Source organism: Talpa europaea, assembly GCF_964194135.1.
Source record: "Talpa europaea genome assembly, chromosome: 10".
Classification (NCBI taxonomy): Eukaryota; Metazoa; Chordata; class Mammalia; order Eulipotyphla; family Talpidae; genus Talpa; species Talpa europaea.
In genome coordinates this window covers 23,934,425-23,949,921 of record NC_140077.1, presented here as the reverse complement: position 1 = coordinate 23,949,921, position 15,497 = coordinate 23,934,425, and the positions used below count along the sequence as shown (strand labels likewise).

At 41.2% G+C, this 15,497-nt stretch overlaps 1 protein-coding gene across 1 annotated transcript in view; it reads left to right on the top strand.

Annotated features, from left to right (window-relative positions):
• ENTPD1 (ectonucleoside triphosphate diphosphohydrolase 1) overlaps nt 1-5,307 on the top strand; it is a gene marked incomplete at both ends in the record, with an annotated part of 30,077 nt that extends 24,770 nt beyond the window's left edge. Inside the window, 3 exons of the mRNA XM_084245422.1 lie at nt 2,070-2,220; nt 4,162-4,321; nt 4,981-5,307. Of these exons, the coding sequence (XP_084101548.1) occupies nt 2,070-2,220; nt 4,162-4,321; nt 4,981-5,307 (638 nt within the window). The remainder of the gene's footprint in view (nt 1-2,069; nt 2,221-4,161; nt 4,322-4,980) is intronic.
• Between the last annotated feature and the right edge of the window lie 10,190 nt (nt 5,308-15,497).

Here is a 15,497-nt window from a genome sequence, read left to right as displayed (position 1 = left end):
TTCTTAAATATGACAATTTTGAATTCTTTATCTGGCAGGGAGAATGATTCTTCTGTGTCAGTGTTGTTGGGTCCTGGAATTTGATTGTGTCTTTGTGGTATATTGTTCCCCTGAGGGCTTGTTTCACCATTTGTACTTTTCCTTCACTCCATTGTTTGCTTTGGGTTTGCCCTGCTGTAGTTGGGGCTTTTGTTGTGTATGAGTGCTTCTCCCTCACTGTTCTGAGTGTTCACTTGATGGTAGGTACAGCTACTGGGGTCTAGTAGAATCTAGGGATGTACTAGAGCATCCCCCAAAGCACTTTTGGGCCTTGTTCTGGTGGCTGGGAGGTTTGGGAGGGCTGACTGCAGTGCTGGGTCTAGAGGCTAAGTTGCTGGGACCTTGCCTCACCCAGGAGTGGTGGCTCAAGGGCATGTTTCTGGTGACCAGGAGGGCAAAGGGTTGCTGACTATTCCTGATATGGAAGAATGCCCTATGTGGCTGAGTGCTGAGTGGAATATACTTCCTGGTGCGGCTGGGGGCCTGTGGTGAGTAGCTAGGTCCTGCAAGATTGCCACACAGACCTCTGTTCACTCTTGAGGAGTAGGCGGTCAGGTCTGGAGTCAGGGGTGCTCACCTGAGGGTTGCTAAGGGTCCCTGATGTAGAGCAAGGCCCTGCAAGGAGGCCTAGGCTGGGACCTTGGTCTGCTAAGGCACCAGCAGCTGGGTGCTGAGTGAGATGCACTAGCTTGTTTTCTTTTAAGATCATAAAACAAGTCAGGGTTGTATACAATTCAGTTCCTTCTATTTCCTCCCATCCAACACTCCAGCATGCACCAAATGTTACGACACTACACCATCATCTCTCTGATCTTTATCTATCTTGGTCCTTAGAGCCAGGGACCCACTGTTTATTTTTAGTAATACAGATAACTCAGACCCCAGAAAATTATTGACTTTTAGTTTGCTGGCCTCTGAGGACCCCCACTTTTCATAGTTTGTCACGAAAGCAGTAGAGAGAGATTTCCAAGTGAACAAGTCATTCTGCCCAACAGTCTCATGTCCTTTGACTTTGACTCCATCAATTTGAGCATTTCTTAAAACTCAAATACCATATTTTATTGGTGTTTATTTAATCCACTGCCTTCCATCTTTAAAGTTTTTTTAAACCTAGAAGCTGTTTTCCTTGTGAAACTCATACCATGTGTGTGTATGACCTAATTAATGCTGTAATTTCCCTCTTTCAAAAGAGAGATTTCTCTAGCCAAGTATTTAGATAAAAGGTTGGTTGAAAGTCACCAATTCTTGAAAGGCCAGAGTTTTTTGATCAAAACAGACCATAATTTAGAGCTGATTTCCTCAGTGTGGGTAAGTAAACATACTGTTTAAAAACTGCAAATGATATGGATAACATACTTGGATAATTATCTTTAAGCAAATCCTCACTATTGAAACTCTGACAGTGTAGATGCTCATCTTAAAGTGTGCTGACATTCTTAAGTATTAGCTTCAAAAAGCTTCGGGAATCTTTCTTGGCTCTAGCCCTCTCCATAGCAACAATTAGTTTTGTTCCAAAACTGGAAAAACAATTTTACTAAGGGGGCAGGGAATCCGAGTGGAAAAACCTACTGATGAAATGAGTACTGGGGGACGGGAGGAAATCTATTCCTGTTTTGTCTAACAAAGGAAGAAATGCCACTTCAGCAATTTTAGCTAGTTAGTAGCAATTCCTATCTTTTCAGTAATAACTAGTGTGCCTGATGCTTATTTTAACTGTCATCATTTTCCTCTTAGGCCTTCTATGAATTAACATTGTTAAGTTAAACTTTGTGAAAGAAACATCAAACAGCAGCTATGCAGAGTAGGTATAGATCCTCAGTAAAATTTGAGAGAACCTGTTAGGAACTTTATGCAATTGGATGTGAAAATTGTGCCACCTGGTGGCAAAATTTTTGAACAGTGGACAAACCCAACCAAAGGTCTGAAAATAAGTCCTACCAAGGCTAGGTTCAGTGAGTATAACTACTGACCATCTATACTACATTTTACTGTTTTATAAGATTTTCATCTGCTTTGATATCTTTTCATAGGTCCTGGAATCTCAGATTATGCTGAAAAAACAAAAGAAATTGACCATTCTCTGGAGGAATGTATGCAAAGAGCCAGAAGTGTGATTCCACAGTCCCAGCATGAAGAGACACCTGTTTACCTCGGAGCCACAGCAGGCATGCGGTTGCTCAGGTATAAGTGCATGTAGGGACCATAAGCAGGGTTTGACAGTCCAAAAGCTCTGAACTTATGGGGACGTGCCACACTTCCCTACCACCCCAGTTCTCTGCATCCTAAATGTCCACATCTAAGAAAATCTCCGTAAGTGGATAAAATACTGAAACTCTTAGTATGTGCAATGGCAGAAGTTTTAGTATGTTCAAAAAACCCCATTTTCTATCTTCCCACAAGGAATTCAAAGGGGCATGGATACAAAGAGAGAAAGGTTGAACCTGTGTACTTGTGATTTGGGGCTACAGGTCCAGTCATTCAATATCTAGGAGTGGGGAGACCACAGGAGACTCACAAATGAACCCAAGACACAAATAATCACAACTAACACATCTTTTTCCATCACCACTTTGTACCTATGTGTATTATCTGTTCATTCATTCATTCATTCATTCATTCAGCATAGAGTGACCGCACCCTCTGTTCCAGAATAGAAGTAGGTGACTCAGCCCTCAAGGTGATCAGAGTTTTGAATACAGAGTGATGGATTCTTTAATAAAGGGGTGCTCAGAGCTACTGTGGGAGCACACTTGGCCCTGTCCAGAATGGAAAGTCTTTCCCAGAGAAGGGGTCCATATCTGAATCATGAAGGCTGAATTGCAGGACGAGAGAAGGGCATTACTGGCAGAACAGATATACATTTTGCAAACCAGTCATGTATCAGCCACTGTTTTAAGTGCTGGGGATACAGCAGAGAAGAAGACAAAGTCCCTGCCTTCCTGGAGCTTGTGTTCTAAAAGATGTGCAAAGGCAGGGACATTTTGAGAGACCAGGGTTTGTTCAGAGGACGGTAGATAGTTCTGCATAGATGGAACATAAGCTACATACAGTAAAATAATAAAAATACCAGCTTGTGTTTGTTGAACCCTTGTTTAGCACTTTGCTTCAATTTAATCACCATACCTCTATGAAGTAAGTGGTATTATTAAATGTGTTAAACAGATAAAGCTATGGCTTACCAATGTTAAGGAACTCATGCAATCACACATGTGATTAATGATAGATCCAGGACTCTGAGTGGAATCGGAGAAGGCAGGGTCCAGATCACAAAGTGTCTGGTGGGTCACACTAGGGAGTTTGGAATTTCTCTGGGAGATAATAAAAGTCATTTAAGAATGTCATTAAAGAATGTTACACAATTGATAACACTCATAGAGAAGGTGGTTTGGAGGGAGGAAAACTAAGGATAAGGGGCCAGTTGCTCAGGTATGGAAGCCATTCAGATGAGAACCTCTCATGTTGCAGAGCATACACCTGTGGAGAATGGCATCACAAGTTCATTATGACAACCTGAAAGATTTCATTTTTAGGGCCAGAGATCTACACCATATTGTAAATTAATGTTACCTCAAAAAAAAAAATATATGGTAAGAAAAAAAGTATCTCAGACAGAACCAAGGACTGAGTAAGGAAGTCTTCTTCTCAGTCTGGCACCAACTGGTTATCTGTCCCAGAATATTTACCAGTGGAGTTTTAATTTAAAACCTCAAGCAGAGTCTGGCTATATAACCAGCTAGGAACCATCATCAGTAACTAACATAATGCACATCAGCTTTAGGTGTTACGATAAAACAATACCCAGCTATTACCACAGAAATTAATGTTACTTTGATGATTTTTTTTTGGAGCTGGAGAGCAAAAAAATGGTATTTTAGAAAGACCAACCTATAGAGGAATTGGAAGGATTTGACTTTGGAAAGAGGTTGCCAAACAACTTGATCTGCCACCCCCACCCCCTCCCTAAAGATGGCCTCCTTAGACAACCATGCATGGCGATCTCTACCTCTGTTTATTCCAGTGCTATGGTTAATTACCTAGGAGAACTGACTGGAAGCTCTGGCTGGAATGGCTGGTCGTCATTTTTAAAATAAAGCTGATAATCCCAAGTCTTCTTTTGTGCAGGCTGAAAGATAAATGGGCTGCAGACGAGGTCATGTTAGCAGTGACAACGAGCCTCAGCAAGTACCCCTTTGACTTCCAAGGCGCCAAAATCATCTCTGGCAAAGAAGAAGGTGCCTTTGGCTGGATTACTATCAACTACCTGCTGGGAAAATTCACTCAGGTGATTATCTTACAGCATCCACGGAGGTGCTATCTCAGACAGTATTTGGATCACTAATCAGTACAAATGCTAGTTGAATGACCAAATTAATTTGCCCCCACATTTGCTAGGGTTACCAGAAATATAATTCTCTTGTAAGAGCTTTCACAGCATGAGAATAAGGATGCTGTATCTCCACTTTAGGGGAAGGTATAGAGGAAATTAAAAAATTATCATTAAAAACAAGAATAGCTAATATTTGCCCAGTGCTATCTTGTGTTAAGTCCTTTCCTTGTACTGCCTGATTTCATCTTCAAAACAGCCAGATGAGGTATTCTCATTTTATAGCCCCAAATTGAGGCCCAGAGAAGGTAACTATTTTGTTCAATGGTCATACAACTAATGAGCAAATGAATGAGAATTTGAACTTGAGTCCTGGCCATAGACCCCTCTAGTTTGTAAACACTGGCTATACTGCTTGTGTATTATTGGAGGCTGAATTATGTCTTTAGAGCCCCTCATTTCTTACTGTTGATTGATAGAGACTCAAGAACCCTGGTGAACTCTGTGTCACCCTTATGGCCCTGCTCTTTACCTTAGGAAGCCCCTGAGTCCAGTAAATAGTGTGAAAAGGGGGATGTTCTGGCACTCTGACCACTTGTGACTAAATTCTCTTTTAGAAATTGAACTGGCTCAACATGCATATAAAGGACAAAACTTATCAGACAGCTTATGGAGCCTTAGACCTTGGGGGAGCCTCTACACAAATAACTTTTGTGTATAACAAGCCTTTTGAAATGCCTGAAGAAAACCATGTGAGCTTTCAACTCTATGGAAAAACCTATATTTTGTACACACATAGTTTCTTGTGTTATGGAAAGGACCAAGCACTCTTGACGAAACTGTCCTACGATTTTCAGGCAAGTATAACTCAATCCAGATCTGTTCTCCCCACAGCTTGGCTGCCAGCCCTCACATCCTATTCTTTTCTCATTCTACTTCAGTAATTGGCCTGAGGTTTATTACTGTTCCAAACCTTTTCTTTTCTTTTTTCAAAAAAATGATTTATTTATTTATGCATACAAGAACTGCGGTACAGGCCAGAGGTGTTGTGGATGGGGGGTGAGAGGATTCACCAGAGACAGAGTGGAGAACAGAACAGGCAGATTGACTGAAACATACTGGTGAGGGGAGCAGCGGGTGAGTCAGGAGAGGTCTGCTGCACAGGATCCCTGCAGATCCTGTCCAGGGATCAAACTCGTGCTGCAGATAGCTTTGGAGGTTGTGTCTTAATCCCTGCACCACCAGGGAGCCCCTGTCCCAAACCTTTTTTGGCAGAATATCTAAGTACCTCGGGTCAAACCCTTACAAATCATTCCTTTTTTTTAATTTTTAATTCAACCAAGGCAATGCGTATTTCATAGAAAAGGTCCAAACTGAAGCACTGGAGTAATTTAGAATGAATATAAACAGCATCTCTTATTAAGCACTTTGGGCATGATATGCTTTGGGAAAACAGCTCTCTCAGCTTTTGACAAATACCACATCTGAGATGACATCTGAATAATTAATATATTTAGCCTCGATAATACATTTTCAGAGGGATGCGTTACACTCTAGATACAAATTTGTAAATAGCATGCATAATTTCTTGTTGTCATCTCCAATTATATGTCTTTCTCATGACTCATTCTCTACCAGGCATTGCCTCCTGTCTTTGCTTACCACACTGTCTCTAAGGACATGACTGAACTCCTTTTTGTGGCAAACAACTTCTCATGCCTATGGGATTGACAATGAAAATTCATTCTAGAGTATTGTTGGGGTGTGTGTGTGTGTGTGTGTGTGTGTGTGTGATTAGTAAGGTCTTTACCACTTTCTAATCTCCAATTCCTTCAAAGTGCAGAATCAGGGTTGCTAAAAACAACTTGGAGAGGAAACAAAAGCGCAGAACATGTTAGTCACTGCTTCCAATCTTGTCTCCAGGTACTTTCTGCATTTTGAAGGGAAGAAAAATTAAACATACTCAAAATCACTGGAGTGCCTTGCAAACACAGAGTGAGGATGTCATATATGCCTGTTCCCCATCTCCACTGAAAGGACAGCCAGGTCTCTGCTCACTTCCAAAGTCCTCTTTGGGGTTCTCAGAAGCACTCTCCATAAAATGACCATCATGAGAGTAGGACTGCGGAGTGACACCTACTGAGCCCCAAGGCTCCCCTAAGCCGCTCATTCACAGGAGTCCCTTTTTTCTTTTGTGCTTCTTGGGTTTGGGTTACAAATCACTTTGTTACCCCTGACTTAAATGACCTAAGGTACTCCTCGCTCTTGGAGCATCTGATTTTTTTGTTTGAAGGTGGCATTGGGGACTGATTCCTGGTGAACTAACTCAAGTTCAACACTGTGAGAGCCTTCACAGTTTTCCTTGTGAATCTACTTCTGACTTCTGTGATGAGTCTAAGTATTCAGGGACATTCCAAACTAACGGAATTTCTGGGTCCAGCTTTAACTATATTCATTTTCTATGAATAGTGAAAGTTCATTTACATATTTACATCTGATACCAATTCTAGTTCCTCTTATATAAACCCCATTCTTCCCAAGAGTGTATTTAAAAAAAGGGTGGTGGGGGGGGGAGGAAACAGGGATATACTGCAGCCAATGCATGCTGGGGTATTGTACAATTTCTCCATATGAATGAAATCATACTGGTGCTTTTGTAACCAAAACATTCACACATGATGGCTTCAAGTATTTTTCCATTCAGAATTCAAATGGAACCATCAAGGACCCATGCTTTCACCCTGGATATGAGAGGGTAATGGATGTAGTTGAATTTTACAAGAGCCCCTGCACTGAGAAATATAAGCTGAGCAAACTGGACAAGCTTGAAATCCTTGGCACTGGAAACTATGAACAATGCAAGCAAAACATTGAAAATCAACTCTTCAGCAACGATACCTGTGGTTACACCAAGTGTGCCTTCAATGGGACTTATATACCACCAGTCCAAGGACATTTTGAGGTAAGTTTGAGAAATGATAAAGACATTGGTTAGGATGACTTTGGATGTATTACAGAATACATGCCTACAAAGTGTGTGAGTAGAAGGAATTATTTTTCTCTCCCATGACAACAAACCTTGAGTAGCTAATTCAGGGTTAGTTCTTTGGCTTATTAATGTCAAGACTTGGGATCAGTTTCCCATTATCCTCTTAGCCTTCTTGTGCTGCTAGGATGGCAGCTACTGCTCTAATCTTTTATCTACACAAGCAAAGTCAAAGTAAGAAAGGAGGCGGTATCTCTTGCATACATCTCTCCCCAATTTTGTGGAAGTGCCAACAAACATCTTTCAGATGCCACTGGCCACACTTTGGTGAAATGCACATTTCTAAATTAATCTGTGATAAAGAGGAATGGGTTACCAGGGTTGGTTTAGATCATGAACAATCATTGTTCGTCTCCTAGAACTGGGGAGTCTTTCCTGATCATTTTTGCTTCCCTCCTTAAGTAGGATCAGGAATCTGTAAGCCAGAAGAAGGGGGGCTGGCTATTGCATAGGCACAGATTAGTATCTGCTTCAGGTGGCTTCTCAGACGTTAGAGGAAGGAGAAGCAGTAGTTAGATGTCTCAGCTGTGGGTTTTCTATAAAGATATTTAGGAAGTAGAAACATAGAAAGCCCCAAGGAAACCTGAAAGATAGCTTTGTTTGCATTACACTTTGAAGAATTGGGGAACTATTTGGATCTACAGTCCAAATTCCTTCTTTATTACTCTAGAATAAGATAATGCATTTAAGAAGAGGTAAAAGATTTTCCCCTTGATCTACTCATTATTCAAATTTTATATTTTAGTCCTGGAGATCAAGCATTCTTGTAATGGTAATTTAGTAGTATATTGAATAATTTTAGCTACCATCAATCAAGTAACAATTGTTGACTATGCCCCCCCACACACAAAATACAGTCACTTAAAATAGCATTCAAAGACACAACCAATGGCTTTTGTAATAATGTAATTTTTAAGAAGCTGATGGAAGGCTTATTTTGGCTGGAATTGAAGGATAAGGCCTCTTAGTAGGAAGGAACCTGCCTGGTAGAGGGTATATTTCTTTTTCTCTGAGTGAGACTTGAATCCCCACCTGATATCCTCACTAAATCCTGTTTCTTTGCCTTCCTGTATAGTTGGCCATGAGAATTACATAGGAATGTTGCTTGACTTGTTTTAGATAGCACTTTCCTTCTGGTTTGGGAATTTTACAGAAAGCAAAATAAAATCCTAAATCAAACCACTTATAGTTCTTGGAAAGCTTTCTGCTCCCTTTAGTTATCGAAGTAGACTCTGACTCAGCTCAGTGCCTACCACACTCAGGATGTTTGCTGAATAAACAAATGTGCTCCTAAGACCTCCAAAATGATTTCCCCTAAAAACTGACACCATTTAGGACAAGAGAGAGAAAAAGTATTACAGTGAGTCTGAGATCCTCATCTAGCAGCTATGCTCAACTAAATTTTCCTCTTTAAACTCATACTGTAATAAAAGGGCCAAAAAAGGCAGTAATAGGAAAGTATAATAAAAATTATATGTATCAAAATGGAGAAAAAACAATTAGAAGTCTATTATTTAATAGCAGCTCTTTCTGGAGAGTGAGTCAGTGCCCCGCTGTGTGTGTTGGACACAGAACAAGATTCTGCATTTTTCTCTGCAGGCATTTTCAGCTTATTATTATGTGATGCACTTCTTGAACTTTACATCACAAGAACTCCCTTCTGAGAATGAGGTGACTCGCATTATGAGTAATTTCTGTGCTCTGTCTTGGAACGAGGTAAGTGAATAAAAGCAGCAGATGTCACCATTGTCCTGTGCCCTCAACAACCTGCAGGGTGCAGGTCTGTTCTTGAAGTTGTGATAATTTGACCAAGATCCAGCAAAATGTGTTAGAAAAACCCAATGGTGCACAGTTAGGATTGAGTTCAAGGGCATTCCTTAATAACTTGGCATACAAAATGACTTAACCAAAAAAAGCCTTATTTTTCTTACCTAATACGAAGTCTGGCAGTAGGCAGCTTGACTCTATCTTAGTCATTTCTTCTTCAGTTCTGGTGTTATGTCTATTTCCTCATGGGCACAAGATGTGACTTCAGGGATCATAGCCATTATTAAGATCAGAAGAAGGGTAAAGCCATACATCTGTTCCCTCTTTGTAGAAAGTAAAAGCTATCCCAGAGCTCCTTACCAGACTTTCTCCTATAATTTCATTGGCCAGGACTGACTGGGAATGCAGGGTGCAGTATTCTGTGATTGGCATAGAGCCTTAGATGCCTCATGAGCCACTTTGTGGAGCTGGGTACACAGACTCTAGCTCCCCTCCTCGCACTGCAAATCAGAGCTTCATTAGCAGGGAAGGCACATAGTTCACAGAATCTGCCACACCATTTTGGTAAGCTTTCTCCATTATCCAAGTCAAGTGTATCTCTGACTAATCATCAATTTGAAGCACATTTTCTTTTTGTCTGAGGCACTGAGTCATTAGAGATCCAGCCTACCTGATCCATGTTTCCGGAGAGAAGGGAGGTAGGGGGTCTACTCTGATTTAAAAAGACTGATGAGGGCCTCCCTGTGGTGCAGCGGTTAAGCGCTGGGTTGCGAAGCTGCCCACAGCCTCTGCAGTGCTGGTTCAATCCCGGGCCGCCGGGTGAGGGTCCCACACAGCACGTAGACCTCTCCTGCTGCCCGCTGCTCCCCTCAGCAGTGTACTTTGTCAGTCTGCCTGTTCTGCTCTCTGCTCTGGCTCTGGTGAATTCTCTCGCCCTCCCGTGCCTCTGACTGTACCCAGTGCTTGTATAAATAAATAAATAAGTCTTTTTAAAATGAATAAATAAAATAAAATAAAAAGACTGATGATCGAGGTATAGCTCAACCCAGCAGTTGTTTTAAGTGGACACAGTTGCAAAAGTGAATGGTGTTTTAATACTTAAGAAATGCAATTAATTATAAATGGATACTTTTCTCCTTGTCACTGACACAGGAGAAAAAAGGTTGTGCAAGAGCTTGGAGGTTTGATCTTCTCCCTAAGTATTTTGTCTGAGTTAGAACATGAAGGAGAGGTACTCACAGTTTTTGGAAACTGCTCAAATAGACACCAGCACTTTCCAGGTTACAAAAAACACTCAGAGGAAACATTTTTGCAGCAGATAGTGGTCTGTGGAGGAAGATGAGTGTCTTGGAGTTGAGGCCACTTGACCGAGCCTGTATTTGGCTCCTGAGAAAATAGATTTAGGCTACTCTGAAAAAAATGACTTCTTTCTCAGAGTATAAGCTCCATCAGATTTTTCTCTTCTTACCCTCACCTACTTTATTTCATCAGATTAAATTGGGAACACTTACATGCAGGTCTTTAGGTTTGCTGAGATAAGCCACATGAGAAATTGCTCAGAGGCCCTGAAAGTAAACTCAAAGAGACCTGCACTTGGTTGAAATTTGGCAACATTTTGGAAGGTGGAGTGAGGGTGTGTTGAGGGAAGGGGATTTGCAGGATGAGACGATGTTGAGATGTGTGTATGACCCAGGTTCATTTCCCCCAGCTGCATTGTCCACCCACATGGAAAGGACCGTCTTGTCACCTACCCAGTTGCAGAGTAACTCTTCCCATTTTTTCCTGCTAACCTTGTCAGTAAGGAGGACTGTTACTCCAGAGTATCTTGACTTCTGGAATATCCCTTCTAGATACCTTTGGCAGAGATAAAATGAACATTTGTTAAGAATATACTATGTCCTAAGAAGTGGGCTAGATGCTCTACACATATTATGTTGAGCTGCCTATCGCTGTCTTGGCAGGGGTATGAAATGAAAGCCAAATCCTTGGGTCCCTGAACAGGTGAAACTGGGAAAATGAGTGAAGGACATTCATGCTTGTCTTCTGGTAGGTAAATTGAAGGACTGGTAAAAGTCTTTTTGCATCCAAAACATAAACACTTTCCAATCTGAAAATCTGGGCATCCACGATCTAGTTAGAGAGAGAACATCCAAGGGAACAATGCTCTAAAATTCTCGGTATACTCTCGGTCCTGACACTCAGTCTCATGCACTTTTAGCCTTTGGAGGGAAATGCATCCCAAGAATGCATTCTTCAAGAATGCATCCCATTCTTGAAGATTTGCCATATCCCTTCATATGGAGGATGGTAAGGAAAATATGTGGGGAAGAGAAAACCTGGTACTGTCCCCCTGCCCTGGGAATGGAAAGGAGAGGTGAGAGGGGCAGACAGGTGAGGGAAAGGGAAGTGGTACAACCATTCCTCTGACTGGAGGGTACGTATAATTGAGTCCATGAGTATTAACATGATCAGTTCTGGACTGAGAACCAGATTGATTTCTTTGGCTTCTATATTATTGTCTATAAGTAATCCTTAGCAGATTAGACTACATAGCCAATGTACAGCTCTTCAGAAGGAGGTAGGGGATAGGAATGTTGAAGTTTACAAGGGAATTAGGCCACATAGATCTGGTTCAGATATGAGCTCTGCTGATTGTTAACATATGATATTGGTCAAATCACTGATCAATGACAAGCCTCAGTTCTCTCATCTCAGAAATGGGCTAATGATTTGTGCAATATATGTTTGCTATGTGCTAAGGTGCTGAGCATTGTGCCGCAAGATATAGACCAGCCATTCAGAACTTGAGTCAATTGAGTCCAATTGGATTCTTGGAATTTTGTGTTTCAAAATGGTTTCTACAGGTCCATTGAGATTACATCCAATGGCAGAAGAGATCTTTCCACAAAGGAAAAGCAGACTGCAGTCACTAAAAGAGAGTGGCAGGGACTTTGTGGTTACATCAAGGTCCCAGGAGAATGTCAGAGTTGTTCATCAAAGAATAATTCCCAAGATGGGGATAAAAAGACAGGGCCATTCAAAGTATTCTATCAGAGTGGGAGAAGGCGTTTAGGTATGGAATTAGACTTCCAGAGACTGGAGGCTGGCAGGATCCAAGAGAGAAACAGACCCCAGCCAGCAATTAACATTTAAAGATGAGCTTTTCCTTGAAAGGGGAGAGATATAAGCAAAAGGTGAGTAGGCAGGCAGCCTAGAGAGCATATATATATATATATATATATATATATATATATATACATAAAATGCATAGCATAATTCCTAGTAAATGATGTCTGCTTAACAAGGGTTAATTCTTTCTCTGCCCAGGATGTCTAGGAGGGAATGCCTATTTCAAGTGCTGAGGGATAAGGTAGCACCCAACTGGGTTGAGTGAGAGATGTTCTGGCCTGTTGGCCTCTAATTGAGGGCAGGAGAGTAGCAGAACAAGCTGTGGGCATTTGCACACATTTTACAACAGCTTGGAGAGGTAAGGATAGGGTTGGCAGGCAGTCCTTAATATCTTCATTCAGTAGCGGGTGAGTATAAACATATGAAGAACTCGAGAATACTCCTTTGCCTGACTCAGATGCAAAACAACAACAAAAGAGGTTAGGTAAGGACTGGGGATGGAAAGGCGAAATGTTGGCATGTCTAGCAGTCCTGAGCAACATGCTTCCTAAACTGTGTTCTAGAGCTGCATTTCCCAGTGTGCACATGATCACCTGGGTTGATAGTTCTGAGGTGAGGACTAGTAAGCCCCCAGAGGATGCTCAGTTGCTGGTCCAGGGACTACACTGAGTGGCAAGACTCTTTATACTTTGCCCTTAAGTTGCTTATAGAGACTCTGAACCCACAACTCTGCTCAGGACATATAGAAATCTCTGATTAAACAAAGATTAACATATTACTTTCTTGCAAGATTTTTCACAGCTTTTCATATGCTAATGTGATTGTGAAGTTCAAGTTTCACCAAGGATGAAATGAGTGAGCCAACTAGACCACAAAAACTTATTTCCTGGATCATTTATTTATATAGAACCCTGTGGAGGAAAAGTTCCCTTTATAGACCCTAAACTAGAAAACCCTGCACCCTTTGAAGGAGTGCAACGCCAGGCTCTCAGGCCCACATGAGCTGAGACTTGCTCCTTTTAATCAGCTGTAATACTTTAAAAGAGGGTATAGAGAAGTGCCTGTTGTACAAATATAATTCCTTCACTTCCAGCTGAAAAGCAGGAACACTGGCTTGAAAGAGAAGTACCTGAGTGAATACTGCTTTGCTGGTACATACATTTTCGTTCTCCTGAACAAGTTTAGATTCACAGAGGACTCCTGGAAGAACATTCACTTTGTGGACCAGGTAATGTGGGCACTTGTGGAGTTGTTGGGAGGTTGTGTGGGTGTGACCAAAGCAGCACAAGATGGGAAAGAGAAGTCCATCTGATAGGAGTGTCGGCCTCACATCCTGTTTTGCTGCTGTCTCTAGATAAGCGGCACTTTGTGTCAGGTCCTCCTGGGATACTGGCCAGCTCTCTGTGGGTATCCCAAGGCGAGCTCCCCGCATTCTCAGCCTTGGCTTTCTGCTCACATAGAAGTGACTGACTGCTAATTCCTTATGAAACAAAAAAATGAGATACTAAAGTGGCATCACTGTACTTCAGTAGCCACAGTTATTCTGTGTGCTGACTTCAACATCTGTTCCAAAGGCCCCTCCCACAAGTATGGAAAGGATGATCATGGGCCTCATAAGAGGTGAAGGCTTTGCTGATGGTGGCCTTAGGGTGGACTAATTTGAAAGTTCCACATGACGATGGGATGAGAGGCTGCGAATGAGGGGTTTTGCTTAATTTATCAATACTGACCTTGCTAACTCAAATACAAATCTTCTTGTTTTGATATTCCTGTCTTCCATTCATTCCATTATGGTGTATTTTATCTGTTTGAAGGATATGTCAGTATCACATATACCAGCAATTTATGTTCTTTGAACTCCAAAGAATGATTCAGGTTTTCTAAACCATAACTCTGGAGTCTTCATTGATGTATGTAGTCAGACAAGATCCCAGTTCCCTGTAAAGGGAACTCAACCTTTTACAAATTATTAATTTCCAGCACTGGTAAGGGCTTAGGGCGTAGGGTCATTTCCACATGGTATTGGCCGGAATATCAATTGGCACAACCTTTGGGGAGATTGTTTTTGCAATATGTGCTAGGAGCTTTCAAAATACACACTATAAGGTGGGTAAAATTGAACACATAGGGCAATTCATGCCAGTGGTGATGACATAGAAACCCTTAAGAGACACAGACTGATGTTTACAAGGCACTGTTAAGTAAATGATTCTACATACAATTTAATTCCATTTTTTTATTTAAATATTTTATATAATTCTTACATCTTTTTTCATCTTTGCACAATGTATGCATTTTCATTTTGGTTATATTCCCCATGCAAATGCACCCCCCCCCTTATTTTGACTCTAGTCCTTCCTTTCCCTGTTAATTCCATTTTTTGTAAGAAAAAAATATGCACAGAAGATTGGAAGGATGTGTTATGAAATGATTGCAGCAGCAACTTCTGAGCAGTGAAGTAGAGATGGTTTTAATTTCTTTTTAGAATTATTTGTACTTCCTAATTCTTCTGCCATGACCATGTACAACTCATGTAATAAAAACACTTACAAGAAACATTTATTATTCACAGAATACTTAGAGGTGACTCAAAAATATTCCTAGGAAGATGTAGGGTCCGAGCATGTTTTATTATTTAATACGAATCCTTTCTCAGGCATATGCACAGTCTTCTATCCTCCATAAGTACGATCAACTTGTTGAGATTATTTACCAATTTCTCCCCAAGTAGAGTAAGAAAGAAGTCATGGTTTTGTATGGATGAGACTCCTGGATCTGATCTTGTGGTAAATAGCCTATCTTCTCATCCTTTGCCTGTTTCCTGACAGCCCCTTGCTCCCCTTCTCAACCCACTCCATTCACACAAACAACAAAAAAGGAATGCAAATCTCCGAAGGCCTATTTGAATTAACTTCTCTTGGGAAGGAGATTGGACAGTCACCAAATTCTTTTTTGAATTTTGGGAACACAGTAATGAGGTTCCAAATTCTCCTTCTCAGGCACTTGCTCTGCTTTTCCCACAACCCTATTCCATTTTAGAATATAAAAGCAATTTATTTAGAGAACCGAACACAATGCTCTTCACCCCCTGGTTTCTCTGTGTGATGGGTGAGGTTGCAATGAAAATTCATTGAATTCTCAACCAGAAACAACAAACTTTCCCTACTGTTTACAGATGGAGGGCACCAGCAT